This window comes from Aphelocoma coerulescens, unplaced genomic scaffold, assembly GCF_041296385.1.
Source record: "Aphelocoma coerulescens isolate FSJ_1873_10779 unplaced genomic scaffold, UR_Acoe_1.0 HiC_scaffold_217, whole genome shotgun sequence".
In the NCBI taxonomy this organism is placed as follows: Eukaryota; Metazoa; Chordata; class Aves; order Passeriformes; family Corvidae; genus Aphelocoma; species Aphelocoma coerulescens.
Window position 1 is genome coordinate 308 of NW_027183563.1, and position 18,083 is coordinate 18,390.

Genomic DNA, 18,083 nt, shown 5'->3' on the forward strand with positions numbered 1-18,083 from the left:
AAAACCCCAAAACCCCCAAAAAAACGCCAACCCCCCCAAAATTCCCCCCAAATCCCCCCTAAAACCCCAAAACGGCCCCCCAAAAACCCAAAACCGCCCCCCAAACTGCCCCAAACCCCCCCCAAAAAAACCCAAATCCCCCCCAAAAACCCCCAAACCCCCCCCAAAAAAAAAACCCAAAACCCCCAAAACCCCCCAAAAACCCCAAACCCCTCTCAAACCCCAAAACCACCCCCAAAACCCTCTCTCAAACCCCAAAACCGTCCCCTAAAAACCCCCCAAAAACCCCAAAACCCCCCCAAAAAACCCCCCAAACCGTCCCCCAAACTGCCCCAAAACCTCCCAAAAACCCCAAAACCGCCCCCACAATCCCTCAAAATCCTCTGAAAATCCCCCCAGAATTCCCCCCAAATCCCCCCCAAAAACCCCCAAACCGTCCCCCAAACTGCCCCAAAAACCCCAAAACCCCCCCAAAAAACCCAAAACCGCCCCCCAAAAAACCGCAAATCCCCCCAAAAAACCCCAAAACCACCCCCATAAACCCCAAAACCGCCCCCCAAAAACCCCAAAAACCCCCCCAAAAACCCCAAAACCGTCCCCCAAACTGCCCCAAAAAACCCTAAAACCCCCCAAAAACCCCAAAATCCCCCCTAAAACCCCCAAACTGCCCCTCAAACCCCCTCTCAAACCCCAAAATCCCTCTTAAAGCCCCACAAAATCTCCCCAAAAACCCCAACCCCCCCCAAAAACCCCAAAACCCCCAAAAAAACCGCCAAACCCCCCCAAAAACCCCCAAACCCCCCCCCCAAAAAAACCCGAAATCCCCCCCAAATCCCCCCAAAAACCCCCAAACCCCCCCAAAAAAACCCCAAAACCCCCCAAAAAACCCCAAACCCCCCCCCCCCCCAGGACATGGATTACTCCCGCATCATCGAGCGCCTCCTGAAGCTCGCGGTGAGTCCGGGCCCCTTCCCCACCCCCTCCCCACAGATTTGGGGGTCACCCCCCAAAAAAAACCCCCCAAAAAACCCCAAAAACCCAAAATCTCGGTTTTTATCCCCAAAAAAAGGTCCCGAACCACCTGATCTGGCTGATTTTCTTCTACTGGTTCTTCCACTCGTGCCTCAACGTCGTGGCCGAGCTGCTGCAGTTCGGGGACCGCGAGTTCTACCGGGACTGGTGGTGAGGGGGGAGGGGCGTTTTGGGGGTCACACCGGGGGTGGGCAGGGACCCCAAAATCCCAAAATCCGTCCCCAAAAGTCTGGGGTGGGGGGGGGGGGGGGAGGGGTGAGAAGGGCGCAGAGCCCCAAAAATCCGCTGGGAAAATGGGGGTGGGGTGGGGGTGGGGGTGTGAGGGGGGAAATGGGGTGAAGGTTGGTGTGGAACCCCGAAAATCTGCCCTAAAACGGTAAAGTGTGTCCTAAAAGGCCTAAAATCGGTTCTAAAGCCCTAAAGTGTGTCCTAAAACCCCGAAATCTGTCCTAAAAGCCTGAAGTGTGTCCTAAAAGGCCTAAAATCGGTTCTAAAGCCCCAAAATCTGCCCTAAAACACTAAAGTGTGTCCTAAAAGCCCTAAAATCGGTTCTAAAACCCCGAAATCTGCCTTAAAACCCCTAAAATCGGTTCTAAAACCCCAAAAACTGCCCTAAAACCCCAAAATCTGTCCTAAAACACTAAAGTGTGTCCTAAAAGCCCTAAAATCGGTTCTAAAACCTCAAAATCTGCCTTAAAACCCCAAAATCTGCCCTAAAACCCCAAAATCTGCCCTAAAACCCCAAAATCTGTCCTAAAACCCTAAAGTGTGTCCTAAAAGGCCTAAAATCGGTTCTAAAACCCCAAAATCTGCCTTAAAACCCCTAAAATCTGCCCTAAAACACTAAAGTGTGTCCTAAAACCCCTAAATCTGCCCTAAAACCCCTAAAATCGGTTCTAAAACCCCCAAATCTGCCCTAAAACCCTAAAGTGTGTCCTAAAACCCCGAAATCTGTCCTAAAAGCCTGAAGTGTGTCCTAAAAGCCCTAAAATCGGTTCTAAAACCCCGAAATCTGCCTTAAACCCCAAAATCTGCCTTAAAACCATAAAATCTGCCCTAAAACCCCTAAAATCGGTTCTAAAACCTCAAAATCTGGCCTAAAACCCCAAAATCTGCCCTAAAACCCCTAAAATCGGTTCTAAAACCTCAAAATCTGGCCTAAAACCCCAAAATCTGCCCTAAAACCCTAAAGTCTGCCCTGAAACCCTAAAATCTGCCCTAAACCCCCTAAAATCGGTTCTAAAACCCCAAAATCTGTCCTAAACCACCCAAATCTGCCCTAAAACCCTAAAGTGTGTCCTAAAACCCTAAAGTCTGCCCTAAAACCCTAAAGTCTGTCCTAAAACCCCTAAAATCTGCCCTAAAACCCTAAAGTCTGTCCTAAAACTCCAAAATCTGCCCTAAAACCCCCAAATCTGCCCTAAAACCCCTAAAATCTGCCCTGAAACCCCAAAATCTGCCCTAAAACCCCAAAACCCCCCAAAATCTCCCCAAATCCCCCCAAATCCCCCAAAATCCCCACAAAACCTCCCCAAAATCCCCCCTAAAACCCCCAAATCCCCTGAAACCCCACAAAACCTCCCTAAAATCCCCCAAATCCCTCCTAAAACCACCAAATCCCCCCTAAAACCCCCAACCCCCCCCAAAATCCAAAATCCCCCCTGAATCCCCCCTAAATCCCCCAAAAACTCCCTAAAACCCCACAAAACCTCCCCCAAAATCCCCTCAAAAACCCTCAAATTCCCCAAAACCTCCCTAAAATCCCCCCAAAACCCCCCCAAAATTCCCCAAGCCCCCCCCCAAAACCCCAAAATCCCCCCAAATCCCCCCAAAATTTCCCCAAGCCCCCCCAATCCCCCCAAAACCCCCCTAAAACCCCAAATCCCCCCTAAAACCCCACAAAACTGCCCCAAAATCCCCCCTAAAACCCCGAAATCTCCCCCAAAATCCTCCCAAAATCTCCCCCAAAATCCTCCCAAAATCCCCCCTAAAACCCCACAAAACCTCCCCAAAATCCCCTCAAAAACCCCCCAAATCCCCCTAAAACCCCCCCAAATCCCCCCAAATCCCTCCTAAAACGCCAAAATCCCCCCTAAAACCCCCCTAAATCCCCCAAAACTCCCTAAAACCCCCCAAAACCTCCCCAAAATCCCCTCAAAAACCCCCAAATCCCCCCAAAACCTCCCCAAAATCTCCCCCAAAATCCCCCCTAAACCCCCGAAATCTCCCCCAAAATCCCCCAAAATTCCCCCCAAACCCCCAAAAACCCCAAAATCCCCCAAAATCTCCCCAAATCCCCCCAAAATCCCCCAAATTCCCCCAAGCCCCCCCAAAATCCTCCCAAAATCCCTCCTAAAACCCCTCAAAACTTCCCCAAAATCCCCTCAAAAACCCCAAAATTTCCCCCCCAAAACCTCCCTGAAATCCCCCAAAATCCCCCCAAAACACCAAAATCCCCCAAATTCCCCCCAAAAACCCCAAAATTTCCCCCCCAAACCTCCCTAAAATTCCCCAAAATCCCCCCTAAACCCCCGAAATCTCCCCCAAAATCCCCCAAAATCCCCCCAAAATCCCTCAAAATTCCCCCAAAAACCCCAAAATCCCCCCAAAAACCCCAAAATCCCCCAAATTCCCCCCAAAATCCCGCAGGAACTCGGAGTCGGTGACGTACTTCTGGCAGAACTGGAACATCCCCGTGCACAAGTGGTGCCTCAGGTGGGCGGGGCTCTGCGTTAATTAGGGGGGCTCTCCGCTAATTAGGGGGGGTCTGAGTTAATTAGGGGGCTCTGAGTTAATTAGGGGGGGTTTCAGTTAATTAGGGGGGCCGCTGAGTAAATTGGGGGGGATTTTGGGGAGCCTCGCCCAGGTTTTGGGGGGCTCTCGGCTAATTAGGGGGGGTCTGAGTTAATTAGGGGGGCTCTGAGTTAATTTGGGGGGGTTCTGAGTTAATTAGGAGGGGGTCTGAGTTAATTAGGGGGCTCTGAGTTAATTAGGGGGGCTCTGAGTTAATTAGGGGGGCCGCTGAGTTAATTGGGGGGGATTTTGGGGAGCCTCGCCCAGGTTTTGGGGGGCTCTCGGCTAATTAGGGGGCTCTGAGTTAATTAGGGGGGCTCTGAGTTAATTTGGGGGGGTTCTGAGTTAATTAGGAGGGGGTCTGAGTTAATTAGGGGGCTCTGAGTTAATTAGGGGGGCTCTGAGTTAATTAGGGGGGCCGCTGAGTAAATTGGGGGGGATTTTGGGGAGCCTCGCCCAGGTTTTGGGGGGCTCTCGGCTAATTAGGGGTGCTCTGAGTTAATTTGGGGGGGTTCTGAGTTAATTAGGAGGGGGTCTGAGTTAATTAGGGGGGGTCTGAGTTAATTAGGGGGGGTTTCAGTGAATTAGGGGGGCCGCTGAGTAAATTGGGGGGGGATTTTGGGGAGCCTCGCCCAGGTTTTGGGGGGCTCTGCGTTAATTAGGGGGGGTCTGAGTTAATTAGGAGGGCTCTGAGTTAATTGGGGGGGATTTTGGGGAGCCTCGCCCAGGTTTTGGGGGGCTCTCGGCTAATTAGGGGGAGTCTGAGTTAATTTGGGGAGGTTCTGAGTTAATTAGGAGGGGTCTGAGTTAATTAGGGGGGGTTTCAGTGAATTAGGGGGGGTTTCAGTTAATTAGGGGGGCTCTGAGTTAATTAGGGGGGTTTTGAGTTATTTAGAAGGGGTTTCAGTTAATTAGAGGGGGTTTCAGTTAATTAGGGGGGCCGCTGAGTTAACTGGGGGGGATTTTGGGGAGCCTCCCCCAGGTTTGGGGGGCTCTGCGTTAATTAGGGGGGGTCTGAGTTAATTAGGGGGGGTCTGAGTTAATTAGGAGGGGTCTGAATTAATTAGGAGGGGTCTGAGTTAATTAGGGGGATTTTGAGTTAATTAGGGGGGGTTTCAGTTAATTAGGGGGGGTTTCAGTTAATTAGGGGGGCTCTGAGTAAATTGGGGGGGATTTTGGGAGCCTCCCCCAGGTTTGGGGGCCTCTGAGTTAATTAGGGGGACTTTGAGTTAATTAGGGGGGATTTTGAGTTAATTAGGGGGGGTTTCAGTTAATTAGGGGGGGCCGCTGAGTAAATTGGGGGGGATTTTGGGGAGCCTCCCCCAGGTTTGGGGGTCTCTGAGTTAATTAGGGGGGGTTTTGAGTTAATTAGGAGGGGTCTGAGTTAATTTGGGGGGGTTCTGAGTTAATTAGGAGGGGTCTGAGTTAATTAGGGGGGGTTTTGAGTTAATTAGGGGGGTTTTGAGTTAATTAGGGGGGGTTTCAGTTAATTAGGGGGGCTCTGAGTAAATTGGGGGGGATTTTGGGGAGCCTCCCCCAGGTTTGGGGGGCTCTGCGTTAATTAGGGGGGGTCTGAGTTAATTAGGGGGGGGTTTGAGTTAATTGGGGGGGGTTTGAGTTAATTAGGGGGGCTCTGAGTTAATTACAGGGGGCTCTGAGTTAATTTGGGAGGCTCTGAGTTAATTAGGGGGGATTTTGAGTTAATTAGGGGGGGTTTCAGTTAATTAGGGGGGGTTTCAGTTAATTAGTGGGGCTCTGAGTTAATTAGGGGGGGTTTCAGTTAATTAGGGGGGCCGCTGAGTAAATTGGGGGGATTTTGGGGAGCCTCCCCCAGGTTTGGGGGGCTCTCGGCTAATTAGGGGGGGTCTGAGTTAATTTGGGGGGGTTCTGAGTTAATTAGGGGGGATTTTGAGTTAATTAGGGGGGGTTTCAGTGAATTAGGGGGGGTTTCAGTTAATTAGGGGGGCTCTGAGTTAATTAGGGGGATTTTGAGTTAATTAGAGGGGGTTTCAGTTAATTAGGGGGGCCGCTGAGTTAATTGGGGGGGATTTTGGGGAGCCTCCCCCAGGTTTGGGGGGCTCTGCGTTAATTAGGGGGGTTTTGAGTTAATTAGGAGGGGTCTGAGTTAATTTGGGGGGGTTCTGAGTTAATTAGGGGGGTTTTGAGTTATTTAGAAGGGGTTTCAGTTAATTAGGGGGGGTTTCAGTTAATTAGGGGGGCTCTGAGTAAATTGGGGGGGATTTTGGGGAGCCTCCCCCAGGTTTGGGGGGCTCTGCGTTAATTAGGGGAGGCCTGAGTTAATTAGGGGGATTTTGAGTTAATTGAGGGGGGTTTGAGTTAATTAGGGGGGCTCTGAGTTAATTACAGGGGGCTCTGAGTTAATTTGGGAGGCTCTGAGTTAATTAGGGGGGGTTTTGAGTTAATTAGGGGGGGTTTTGAGTTAATTAGGGGGGGTTTCAGTTAATTAGGGGGGCCGCTGAGTTAATTGGGGGGGGATTTTGGGGAGCCTCCCCCAGGTTTGGGGGGCTCTGCGTTAATTAGGGGGGTTTTGAGTTAATTAGGAGGGGTCTGAGTTAATTTGGGGGGTTCTGAGTTAATTAGGAGGGGGTCTGAGTTAATTAGGGAGGGTCTGAGTAAATTAGGGGGGGTTTCAGTTAATTAGGGGGGCCGCTGAGTAAATTGGGGGGGATTTTGGGAGCCTCCCCCAGGTTTGGGGGGGCTCTGAGGTAATTACGGGGGTTTCGAGTTAATTAGGGGTGCTCTGAGTTAATTAGGGGGGGGTTTGAGTTAATTGGGGGGGGTTTGAGTTAATTTGGGGGGCTCTGCATTAATTTCGGGGGGCTCTGAGTTAATTTGGGAGGCTCTGAGTTAATTAGGGGGGGCTCTGAGTTAATTGGGGGGGGCTCTGAGTTAATTTGGGGGGCTCTGAGTTAATTAGGGGGGGTTCTGAGTTAATTGGGGCTCTGAGTTAGGGGTGGCTTTGAGTTAATTAGGGGGGCTCTGTGTTAATTAGGGGGGCTCTGAGTTAATTAGGGGGTTCTGAGTTAGGGGTGACTTTGAGTTAATTAAGGGGCTCTGCGTTAATTAGGGGTGGGCTCTGAGCTCATTTCGGGGGCTCTGCGTTAATTTAGGGGGGCTCTGCATTAATTAGGGAGTCTCTGCGTTAATTAGGGGGGCTCTGAGTTAATTAGAGGGTTTCTGAATTAATTAGGGGGGTTCTGAGTTAGGGGTGGCTTTGAGTTAATTAAGGGGCTCTGTGTTAATTAGGGGGGTTCTGAGTTAATTTGGGGGGCTCTGAGTTAATTTGGGGGGCTCTGAGTTAATTTTGGGGGGCTCTGCGTTAATTAGAGGGGCTCTGAGTTAATTCGGGGGGCTCTGAGTTAATTGCGGGGCTCTGAGTTAATTTGGAGGGGTCTGACTTAATTAGGGGGCTTCTGAGTTAATTTAGGGGGGCTCTGCGTTAATTTGGGGGGGTTCTGAGTTAGGGGTGGCTTTGAGTTAATTAAGGGGCTCTGCGTTAATTAGGGGGGCTCTGAGTTAATTAGAGGGTTTCTGAATTAATTAGGGGGGTTCTGAGTTAGGGGTGGCTTTGAGTTAATTAAGGGGCTCTGCGTTAATTAGGGGGGCTCTGAGTTAATTTGGGGGGCTCTGAGTTAATTTGGGGGGGTTCTGAGTTAATTGGGGTTCTGAGTTTGGGGGGGCTCTGAGTTAATTAGGGGACTCTGAGTTAATTAGGGGGGCTCTGAGTTAATTAGGGGGGCTCTGAGTTAATTTGGGGGGGTTCTGAGTTAATTGGGGTTCTGAGTTTGGGGGGGCTCTGAGTTAATTAGGGGACTCTGAGTTAATTAGGGGGGCTCTGAGTTAATTTGGGGGGGTTCTGAGTTAATTAGGGGGGGTTCTGAGTTAGGGGTGGCTTTGAGTTAATTAAGGGGCTCTGCATTAATTAGGGGTGGGCTCTGAGCTCATTTCGGGGGCTCTGCGTTAATTTCGGGGGGCTCTGCATTAATTAGGGAGTCTCTGCGTTAATTAGGGGGCTCTGAGTTAATTAGAGAGTTTCTGAGTTAATTTAGGGGGGTTCTGAGTTAGGGGTGGCTTTGAGTTAATTAAGGGGCTCTGCGTTAATTAGGGGGGCTCTGCGTTAATTAGGGGGCTTCTGAGTTAATTTAGGGGGGTCTGAGTTAATTTAGGGGGCTCTGCGTTAATTAGGGGGATCTGAGTTAATTTGGGGCTTCTGAGCTAATTTGGGGGTTCTGAGTTAATTTGGGGGTTCTGCGTTAATTTGGGGGATTCTGAGTTAATTAGGGGGGAGGCTCTGAGCTAATTAGGGGGGCTTTGTGTTAATTAGGGAGGCTCTGAGCTAATTAGGGTGGCTTTGAGTTAATTAAGAGGCTCTGCATTAATTAGGGGTGGGCTCTGAGCTCGTTTAGGGGATTCTGCATTAATTTCGGGAGGCTCTGCATTAATTAGGGCGTCTCCGTGTTAATTAGGGGGGCTCTGAGTTAATTAGGGGGGCTCTGAGTTAATTAGGGGGGCTCTGAGCTAATTGAGGGGATTCTGCATTAATTTCTGGGGGCTCCGCGTTAATTAGGGGGGCTCTGAGTTAATTTCGGGGGGCTCTGCATTAATTAGGGGGGCTCTGCGTTAATTAGGGGGGCTCTGCGTTAATTAGGGGGGCTCTGAGTTAATTAGAGGTGCTCTGCGTTAATTAGGGGTGGGCTCTGAGCTAATTTAGGGGATTCTGCATTAATTTCGGGGGGCTCTGCGTTAATTAGGGAGTCTCCGCGTTAATTTCGGGGGGCTCCGCGTTAATTTCGGGGGCGCCCTGCGCTAACGAGGGGGTGGCTCTGAGCTAATTAGCGTTAATTAGGAGGGCTCTGCAGGCATTTCTACAAGCCCATGCTGAAGAGGGGCGTCAGCAAATGGACGGCGCAGGCGGCCGTGTTCCTGGCCTCGGCCTTCTTCCACGAGGTCTGCACCCCAAAAACCCCCTGGGGACCCCAAAAACCGCCCGGGGACCCCAAAAACAGCCCTGGGGACCCCAAAAACAGCCCTGGGGACCCCAAAAACCGCCCGGGACCCCAAAAACAGCCCTGGGGACCCCAAAAACAGCCCGGGGACCCCAAAAACCCCCCTGGGGACCCCAAAAACAGCCCGGGGACCCCAAAATATCACCTGGGACCCCAAAACAGCCCTGGGACCCCAAAATATCCCTGGGAACCCAAAAACAGCCCTGGGACCCCAAAAACCCCCCTGGGGACCCCAAAATATCCCTGGGAACCCAAAAATTCCATTGGGGACCCAAAATATCCCCTGGGGACCCCAAAATATCCCTGGGGACCCCAAAAACAGCCCTGGGGACCCCAAAAACAGCTCTGGGACCCCAAAAATATCCCTGGGAACCCAAAAACAGCCCGGGGACCCCAAAAACAGCCCTGGGGACCCCAAAAATATCCCTGGGACCCCAAAAACAGCCCGGGGACCCCAAAAACAGCCCTGGGACCCCAAAATATCCCCTGGGACCCCAAAATATCACCTGGGACCCCAAAACAGCCCTGGGAACCCAAAAACAGCCCTGGGACCCCAAAAACAGCCCGGGGACCCCAAAAACAGCCCTGGGACCCCAAAAACCCCCCTGGGGACCCCAAAAACAGCCCTGGGACCCCAAAAACCCCCCTGGGGACCCCAAAAACAGCCCTGGGACCCCAAAATATCCCCTGGGACCCCAAAAACAGCCCTGGGACCCCAAAAACAGCCCTGGGACCGCAAAATATCCCCTGGGACCCCAAAATATCACCTGGGACCCCAAAACAGCCCTGGGAACCCAAAAACAGCCCTGGGACCCCAAAATATCCCCTGGGACCCCAAAAACAGCCCTGGGACCCCAAAACAGCCCTGGGAACCCAAAAACAGCCCTGGGACCCCAAAAACAGCCCGGGGACCCCAAAAACCCCCCTGGGGACCCCAAAAACCGCCCAGGGACCCCAAAAACAGCCCTGGGACCCCAAAATATCACCTGGGACCCCAAAAACAGCCCGGGGACCCCAAAAACAGCCCGGGGACCCCAAAATATCACCTGGGACCCCAAAACAGCCCTGGGAACCCAAAAACAGCCCTGGGACCCCAAAATATCCCTGGGACCCCAAAAACCCCCCTGGGGACCCCAAAACCACCCTGGGGACCCCAAAAACAGCCCTGGGACCCCAAAAACAGCTCTGGGACCCCAAAATATCACCTGGGACCCCAAAAACCCCCCTGGGGACCCCAAAAACAGCCCGGGGACCCCAAAATATCCCTGGGAACCCAAAAACAGCCCTGGGACCCCAAAAACAGCCCTGGGACCCCAAAATATCCCCTGGGACCCCAAAATATCACCTGGGACCCCAAAACAGCCCTGGGAACCCAAAAACAGCCCTGGGACCCCAAAAACAGCCCGGGGACCCCAAAACAGCCCTGGGACCCCAAAAACAGCCCGGGGACCCCAAAAACAGCCCTGGGACCCCAAAAACCCCCCTGGGGACCCCAAAAACAGCCCTGGGACCCCAAAATATCCCCTGGGACCCCAAAATATCACCTGGGACCCCAAAAACAGCCCTGGGACCCCAAAAACAGCCCTGGGAACCCAAAAACCACCCTGGGACCCCAAAATCCTGCTGGGGACCCCAAAAACAGCCCTGGGACCCCAAAAACAGCCCTGGGAACCCAAAAACCACCCTGGGACCCCAAAATCCTGCTGGGGACCCCAAAAACAGCCCTGGGACCCCAAAAACAGCCCTGGGAACCCAAAAACCACCCTGGGAACCCAAAATATCCCTGGGAACCCAAAATCCTGCTGGGGACCCCAAAAACAGCCCGGGGACCCCAAAAACAGCCCTGGGACCCCAAAAATATCCCCTGGGACCCCAAAATATCCCCCGGGACCCTAAAATATCCCTGGGAACCCAAAAATTCCATTGGGGACCCAAAATATCCCTGGGGACCCCAAAATATCCCCCGGGACCCCAAAAACAGCCCTGGGACCCCAAAATATCCCTGGGACCCCAAAAACAGCCCTGGGACCCCAAAAACCCCCCTGGGGACCCCAAAACAGCTCTGGGACCCCAAAATCACCCTGGGACCCCAAAATATCCCCTGGGGACCCCAAAAACCACCCTGGGACCCCAAAATATCACCTGGGACCCCAAAAACAGCCCGGGGACCCCAAAATATCACCTGGGACCCCAAAATATCCCTGGGAACCCAAAAACAGCCCTGGGACCCCAAAAACAGCCCGGGGACCCCAAAAACAGCCCTGGGACCCCAAAAACCCCCCTGGGGACCCCAAAACCACCCTGGGGACCCCAAAAACAGCCCTGGGACCCCAAAAACAGCTCTGGGACCCCAAAATATCACCTGGGACCCCAAAAACCCCCCTGGGGACCCCAAAAACAGCCCTGGGACCCCAAAAACCACCCTGGGACCCCAAAATCTCCCTGGGACCCCAAAATCTCCCTGGGAACCCAAAATCTCCCTGGGAACCCAAAAACAGCCCTGGGACCCCAAAATATCCCCTGGGGACCCCAAAATATCCCCTGGGGACCCCAAAAACAGCCCAGGGACCCCAAAAACCCCCCTGGGGACCCCAAAATATCACCTGGGACCCCAAAAATATCCCTGGGGACCCCAAAACCACCCTGGGGACCCTGAAATTCTATTGGGGACCCAAAATATCTCCTGGGGACCCCAAAATATCCCCTGGGGACCCCAAAAACAGCCCAGGGACCCCAAAATATCCCTGGGGACCCCAAAATATCCCCCTGGGGACCCTAAATTCCCACTGGGGACCCCAAAATTCTATTGGGAACCCAGAATCCTATTGGGAGCCCTAAAATCCCTCTGGGACCCCAAAAACCCCCCTGGGGACCCCAAAATATCCCTGGGGACCCCAAAAACAGCCCTGGGACCCCAAAATCCCCCTGGGGACCCTAAAAACCACCCTGGGGACCCCAAAATATCCCTGGGGACCCTAAATTCCCACTGGGGACCCCAACAATTCCATTGGGACCCAAAATATCCCCTGGGGACCCCAAAAATTCCATTGGGACCCCAAATATCCCTGGGACCCCAAAATCACCCTGGGGACCCCAAAAACAGCCCTGGGACCCCAAAATATCCCCTGGGGACCCCAAAAACAGCACTGGGGACCGCAAAAACAGCCCTGGGACCCCAAAATATCACCTGGGACCCCAAAACCACCCTGGGGACCCTGAAATTCCATTGGGGACCCAAAATATCCCTGGGACCCCAAAAATTCCATTGGGACCCAAAATATCCCTGGGGACCCCAAAAACAGCCCTGGGACCCCAAAAATATCCCTGGGGACCCAAAATATCCCCTGGGAGCACCAAAAACAGCCCTGGGACCCCAAAATATCCCTGGGGACCCCAAATCCTGCTGGGGACCCCAAATTCCCACTGGGGACCCTAAAATTCCATTGGGACCCAAAATATCCCTGGGACCCCAAAATCACCCTGGGGACCCCAAAAACAGCCCTGGGACCCCAAAAATATCCCTGGGGACCCCAAAATATCCCCTGGGAGCACCAAAAACAGCCCTGGGGACCCCAAAATCATCCTGGGGACCCAAAATTCCCACTGGGGACCCGAAAATTCCATTGGGACCCAAAATATCCCTGGGGATGCCAAAAACAGCCCTGGGACCCCAAAATATCCCCTGGGACCCCAAATTCACCCTGGGGACCCAAAAACCACCCTGGGGACCCCAAAAACAGCCCTGGGGACCCCAAAATATCCCTGGGGAGCCCAAAATATGCCTGGGACCCCAAAATCATCCTGGGGACCCCAAAATATCCCTGGGGAGCCCAAAATATCCCCGGGGACCCCGAAATCATCCTGGGGACCCCAAAATATCCCTGGGGAGCCCAAAATATCCCTGGGGACCCCGAAATCATCCTGGGGACCCCAAAAACCCCCCTGGGGACCCCAAATCCCATTGGGAGGCCTAAAATCCCTCTGGGACCCCAGAATATCCCCTGGGGACCCCAAAATCCCCCTCGGGACCCCAAAATAGCCCTGGGGACCCCAGAATATCCCCTGGGAACCCCAAATTCCCACTGGGAACCCCCAAATCCCCCTGGGGACCCCCAAAATCCCCCCGGAACCAAAATTATCCCCCGGGGGACCCCCAAAATTCCCGTTTGTGTCCCCCCAAGTTCCCCCTGGGGACCCCAAATTTCCCACTGGGACCCCCAAAACCCCCCAGGGAACCCCAAAATTCCCACTGGAAACCCCAAAATCCCCCTAGGGACCCCCAAAATCCCACTGGGGACCCCAAAATTCCCACTGGGGATGCCCCAAAATCCCCCTGGGAACGCCCAAAATCCCCCCGGGACCCAAATTATCCCCCTGGGGACCCCCAAAATCCCATTGGGAACCCCAAAATCCCATTGGGACCCCCAAAATTCCCGTTTGTGTCCCCTCAAGTTCCCCCTGGGGACCCCAAATTTCCCACTGGGACCCCCAAAATCCCACAGGGACCCCCAAAATTCCCGTTTGTGTCCCCCCAGTACCTGGTGAGCGTCCCCCTGAGGATGTTCCGGCTCTGGGCCTTCATGGGGATGGCGGCGCAGGTGAGGGGGGCACCCCAAAAACGAGGGCACCCCAAAAACGGGGGCACCCCAAAAACGGGAGCACCCTAAAAATCGGGACACTCCAAAAACGAGGAGCCCCAAAAATGGGGGCATCCCAAAAACGAGGGCACCCCAAAAACGGGGACACCCCAAAAACGGGAGCACCACAAAAATAGGGACACCCCAAAAATGGGGATGCCCCAAAAACGAGGGCACCCCAAAAACAGGAGCACCCCAAAAACGAGGGCACCCCAAAAATGGGGGCACCCTAAAAATCGGGACACCACAAAAATGGGAGCACCCCAAAAACGAGAGCACCCCAAAAACGGGAGCACCCTAAAAATCGGGACACTCCAAAAACGGGGAGCCCCGAAAATGGGGGCATCCCAAAAACGGGAGCACCCCAAAAACGAGGGCACCCCAAAAACAGGGACACCCCAGAAACGGGGACACCCCAAAAACGGGAGCACCACAAAAATGGGGGCACCCCAAAAACGAGGGCACCCCAAAATAGGGAGCACCACAAAAATAGGGACACCCCAAAAATGGGGCCGCCCCAAAAATCGAGAGCACCCCAAAAATAGGGACACCCCAAAAACAGGAGCGCCCCAAAAACAGGGACACCCCAAAAACGGGAACGCCCCAGAAATGGGGATACCCCAAAAACAGGGGCACCCCAAAAATTGGGACACCACAAAAACGAGGGCACCCCAAAACTGGGAGCACCCCAAAAACGGGGAAAACCCAAAAACGGGAGCACCCCAAAAACGAGGCACCCCAAAAATAGGGACACCCCAAAATAGGGAGCACCCCAAAAACGGGAGCAACCCAAAAATAGGGACACCCCAAAAACAGGGTCACCCCAAAAACGGGAACATCCCAAAAACGGGGAGCCCCAAAAACGAGAGCACCCCAAAAATCGGGACACCACAAAAATGGGAGCACCCCAAAAATCGGGACGCCCCAAAAACGGGGACACCCCAAAAACAAGGGCACCCCAAAAGAGGGACACCCCTAAAATCGGGACAGCCCAAAAACAGGGACACCTCAAAAATGGGGACGACCCAAAACGAGGCACCCCAAAAACGGGAGCACCCCAAAAACGGGAGCGCCCCAAAAACGGGGAGCCCCAAAAACGGGAGCACCTCAAAAATGGGACACCTCAAAAACGGGGGCACCCCAAAAACGGGAGCACCCCGAAAATGGGGAGCACCCCAAAAATGGGAGCACCCCAAAAATGGGACACCCCAAAATAGGGAGCACCCCAAAAACGGGGACACCCCCAAAAACAGAGACACCCCAAAAATGGGAGCACCCCAAAAACAGGGATACCCCAAAAACAGGAGCACCCCAAAAACGGGAGCGCCCCAAAAACAGGGATACCCCAAAAACAGGGATACCCCAAAACCGAGGGCACCCCAAAAGAGGGACACCTCAAAAATAGGGACACCCCAAAACCGAGGACACCCCAAAACCGGGTGGGGGAGGGGAAACGCTGGATTTGGGGCGGGACCGCGGATTTGGGGATCCCCTAAATGGGATTGGGGTGGGGGGGGTGGTTTTGGGGTGCCCTAGGGGGGACAATTTGGGGGTTCGGGGGGGGAGGGGGTGGTTTTGGGGTGCCCTGGGGGGACAATTTGGGGGTTCGGGGGGGGAGGGGGTGGTTTTGGGGTGCCCTGGGGGGACAATTTGGGGGTTCGGGGGGGGAGGGGGTGGTTTTGGGGTGCCCTGGGGGGACAATTTGGGGGTTCGGGGGGGGAGGGGGTGGTTTTGGGGTGCCCTGGGGGGGACACGAAGGGGGTTCGGGGGGGGGATGGTTTTGGGGTGCCCTGGGGGGACAATTTAGGGGTTCAGGGGTGCCCTGGGGGGGGTCGGGGGTCAGGGCCCCCCTGGGGTGACCTTTGGGGGACAATTTGGGGCCGGGCTGGGGACGGACCCCAATTCCTGCCCCCCACACCCCCCCCGGACCCCCCCCCTCCCCTTTTCCTGGGCTCCCCGATGGTCTGGGGGGGGGGGGTCGGGGTCCCTGGGGGGGTGACAGGGGACACCCCGACCCCACAAGGTGACAGGGGACCCCCCCTGACCCCCCCTTGACCCCACAAGGTGACAGGGACACCCCGGACCCCCCCCTGACCCCACAAGGTGACAGGGGACCCCCCTGACCCCCCCCCGACCCCACAAGGTGACAGGGGACCCCCCCTGACCCCCCCCGACCCCACAAGGTGACAGGGGACACCCCGGACCCCCCCTGACCCCCCCCGACCCCACAAGGTGACAGGGACACCCCGGACCCCCCCTGACCCCACAAGGTGACAGGGGACCCCCCCCGACCCCACAAGGTGACAGGGGACACCCCGGACCCCCCCTGACCCCCCCCGACCCCACAAGGTGACAGGGGACACCCCGACCCCACAAGGTGACAGGGGACACCCCGGACCCCCCTGACCCCACAAGGTGACAGGGGACACCCCTGACCCCCCCCGACCCCACAAGGGGACACCCCTGACCCCCCCTGACCCCACAAGGTGACAGGGGACCCCCCTGACCCCCCCTGAACCCCCCCCGACCCCACAAGGTGACAGGGGACCCCCCTGACCCCCCCTGAACCCCCCCCGACCCCACAAGGTGACAGGGGACCCCCCTGACCCCCCCTGAACCCCCCCGACCCCACAAGGTGACAGGGGACACCCCGACCCCACAAGGTGACAGGGGACACCCCGGACCCCCCCTGACCCCCCCGACCCCACAAGGTGACAGGGGACCCCCCCCTGACCCCCCCCGACCCCACAAGGTGACAGGGGACACCCCGGACCCCCCCTGACCCCCCCCGACCCCACAAGGTGACAGGGGACCCCCCTGAACCCCCCCGACCCCACAAGGTGACAGGGGACACCCCGACCCCACAAGGTGACAGGGGACACCCCGGACCCCCCTGACCCCACAAGGGGACACCCCTGACCCCCCCCGACCCCACAAGGTGACAGGGGACACCCCTGACCCCCCCTGACCCCACAAGGGGACACCCCCGACCCCCCCTGACCCCACAAGGGGACAGGGGACACCCCTGACCCCCCCCGACCCCACAAGGTGACAGGGGACACCCCGGACCCCCCCCGAACCCCCCCCGACCCCACAAGGTGACAGGGGACACCCCCTGACCCCCGGTGACCCCCCAGATCCCGCTGGCCTGGGTGGTGTCGGGGGGTGTCGGGGTCCCTGAGGGGGTGACAGGGACCCCCCCTGACCCCCGGTGACCCCCGGTGTCCCCCCCTGACCCCCCCTGACCCCCGGTGCCCCCCGGTGTCCCCCCCCGGTACCCCCCGGTGTCCCCCCGTGTCCCCCCCTGACCCCCGGTGTCCCCCCCTGACCCCCCGGTGCCCCCCGGTGTCCCCCCAGATCCCGCTGGCCTGGGTGGTGTCGGGGGGTGTCGGGGTCCCTAAGGGGGTGACAGGGACCCCCGGTGTCCCCCCCTGACCCCCGGTGCCCCCGGTGTCCCCCCAGATCCCGCTGGCCTGGGTGGTGTCGGGGGGTGTCGGGGTGCCTAAGGGGGTGACAGGGGACCCCCCTGACCCCCGGTGTCCCCCCCTGACCCCCGGTGTCCCCCCGGTGTCCCCCCCTGACCCCCCGGTGCCCCCCGGTGTCCCCCCAGATCCCGCTGGCCTGGGTGGTGTCGGGGTCCCTGAGGGGTGACAGGGGACACCCCTGACCCCCCCTGACCCCCGGTGTCCCCCCCCGGTGCCCCCCGGTGTCGCCCCGTGTCCCCCCCTGACCCCCCCTGACCCCCGGTGTCCCCCCAGATCCCGCTGGCCTGGGTGGTGTCGGGGGGTGTTGGGGTCCCTAAGGGGGTGACAAGGGACCCCCCTGACCCCCCCTGACCCCCGGTGTCCCCCCGGTGTCCCCCCCTGACCCCCGGTGTCCCCCCCCGGTGTCCCCCCAGATCCCGCTGGCCTGGGTGGTGTCGGGGGGTGTCGGGGTCCCTGAGGGGGTGACAAGGGACCCCCCTGACCCCCCCTGACCCCCGGTGTCCCCCCCGGTGTCCCCCCAGATCCCGCTGGCCTGGGTGGTCTCGCGCTTCCTGCGGGGCAATTACGGCAACGCCGCCGTGTGGATGTCGCTGATCCTGGGCCAGCCCGTGGCCGTGCTCATGTACGTGCACGATTATTACGTGCTCAACTACGAGGGACCCCCCTGACCCCCACCCCAAAAAAAAAACCCCCTCCCCCCCCCCAAAAACAAACCAAACCCCCAGGGGGGTCCCGGGATCCCCCCCCAAAGCCCAGCTCGGGGGGTCCCGGGATTCCTGCCCCCCCCCCCCAAAGCCCAGCCCGGGCCCGGCCCCGCGGGGCTCTGCAATGAATGTCGGATCAATGCAATACGGGGGGCTCTGGGGAGGGGGCTCCGGGACCCCCCGGCTCTGGGGAGGGGGCTCTGGGACCCCCCGGCTCTGGGGAGGGGGCTCCGGGACCCCCCGGCTCTGGGGAGGGGGCTCTGGCACCCCCCAGCCCGGGCTGCTCTGGGGAGGGGGCTCCGGGACCCCCCGGCTGTTCTGGGAGGGGGCTCCGGGACCCCTGGCATCTCTGGGAGGGGGCTCCGGGACCCCCCGGCTGTTCTGGGAGGGGGCTCCGGGACCCCT

The 18,083-nt window shown here is 56.8% G+C and overlaps 1 protein-coding gene across 1 annotated transcript; it reads left to right on the forward strand.

Moving 5' to 3' along the window:
• Nucleotides 1–911: 911 nt before the first annotated feature.
• LOC138101226 (diacylglycerol O-acyltransferase 1-like) lies at nucleotides 912–17,642 on the forward strand. The gene is made up of 6 exons (XM_068999084.1): nucleotides 912–954; nucleotides 1,070–1,182; nucleotides 3,682–3,747; nucleotides 8,706–8,793; nucleotides 13,388–13,450; nucleotides 17,496–17,642. The coding sequence occupies exons 1-6, from the start codon at nucleotides 913–915 to the stop codon at nucleotides 17,640–17,642; spliced, it is 519 nt and encodes a 172-aa protein (XP_068855185.1). The 5' UTR covers nucleotide 912.
• The last annotated feature ends 441 nt before the right edge of the window (nucleotides 17,643–18,083 follow it).

Excerpts from the sequence above, each read along its gene's own strand:
- LOC138101226 (XM_068999084.1), top strand. The coding sequence starts at position 913 with ATGGATTACTCCCGCATCATCGAGCGCCTCCTGAAGCTCGCG. Across the intron at positions 8,794-13,387 it reads CCTCGGCCTTCTTCCACGAG|TACCTGGTGAGCGTCCCCCT; the intron begins GTCTGCACCCCA and ends GTGTCCCCCCAG. Across the intron at positions 13,451-17,495 it reads TCATGGGGATGGCGGCGCAG|ATCCCGCTGGCCTGGGTGGT; the intron begins GTGAGGGGGGCA and ends GTGTCCCCCCAG.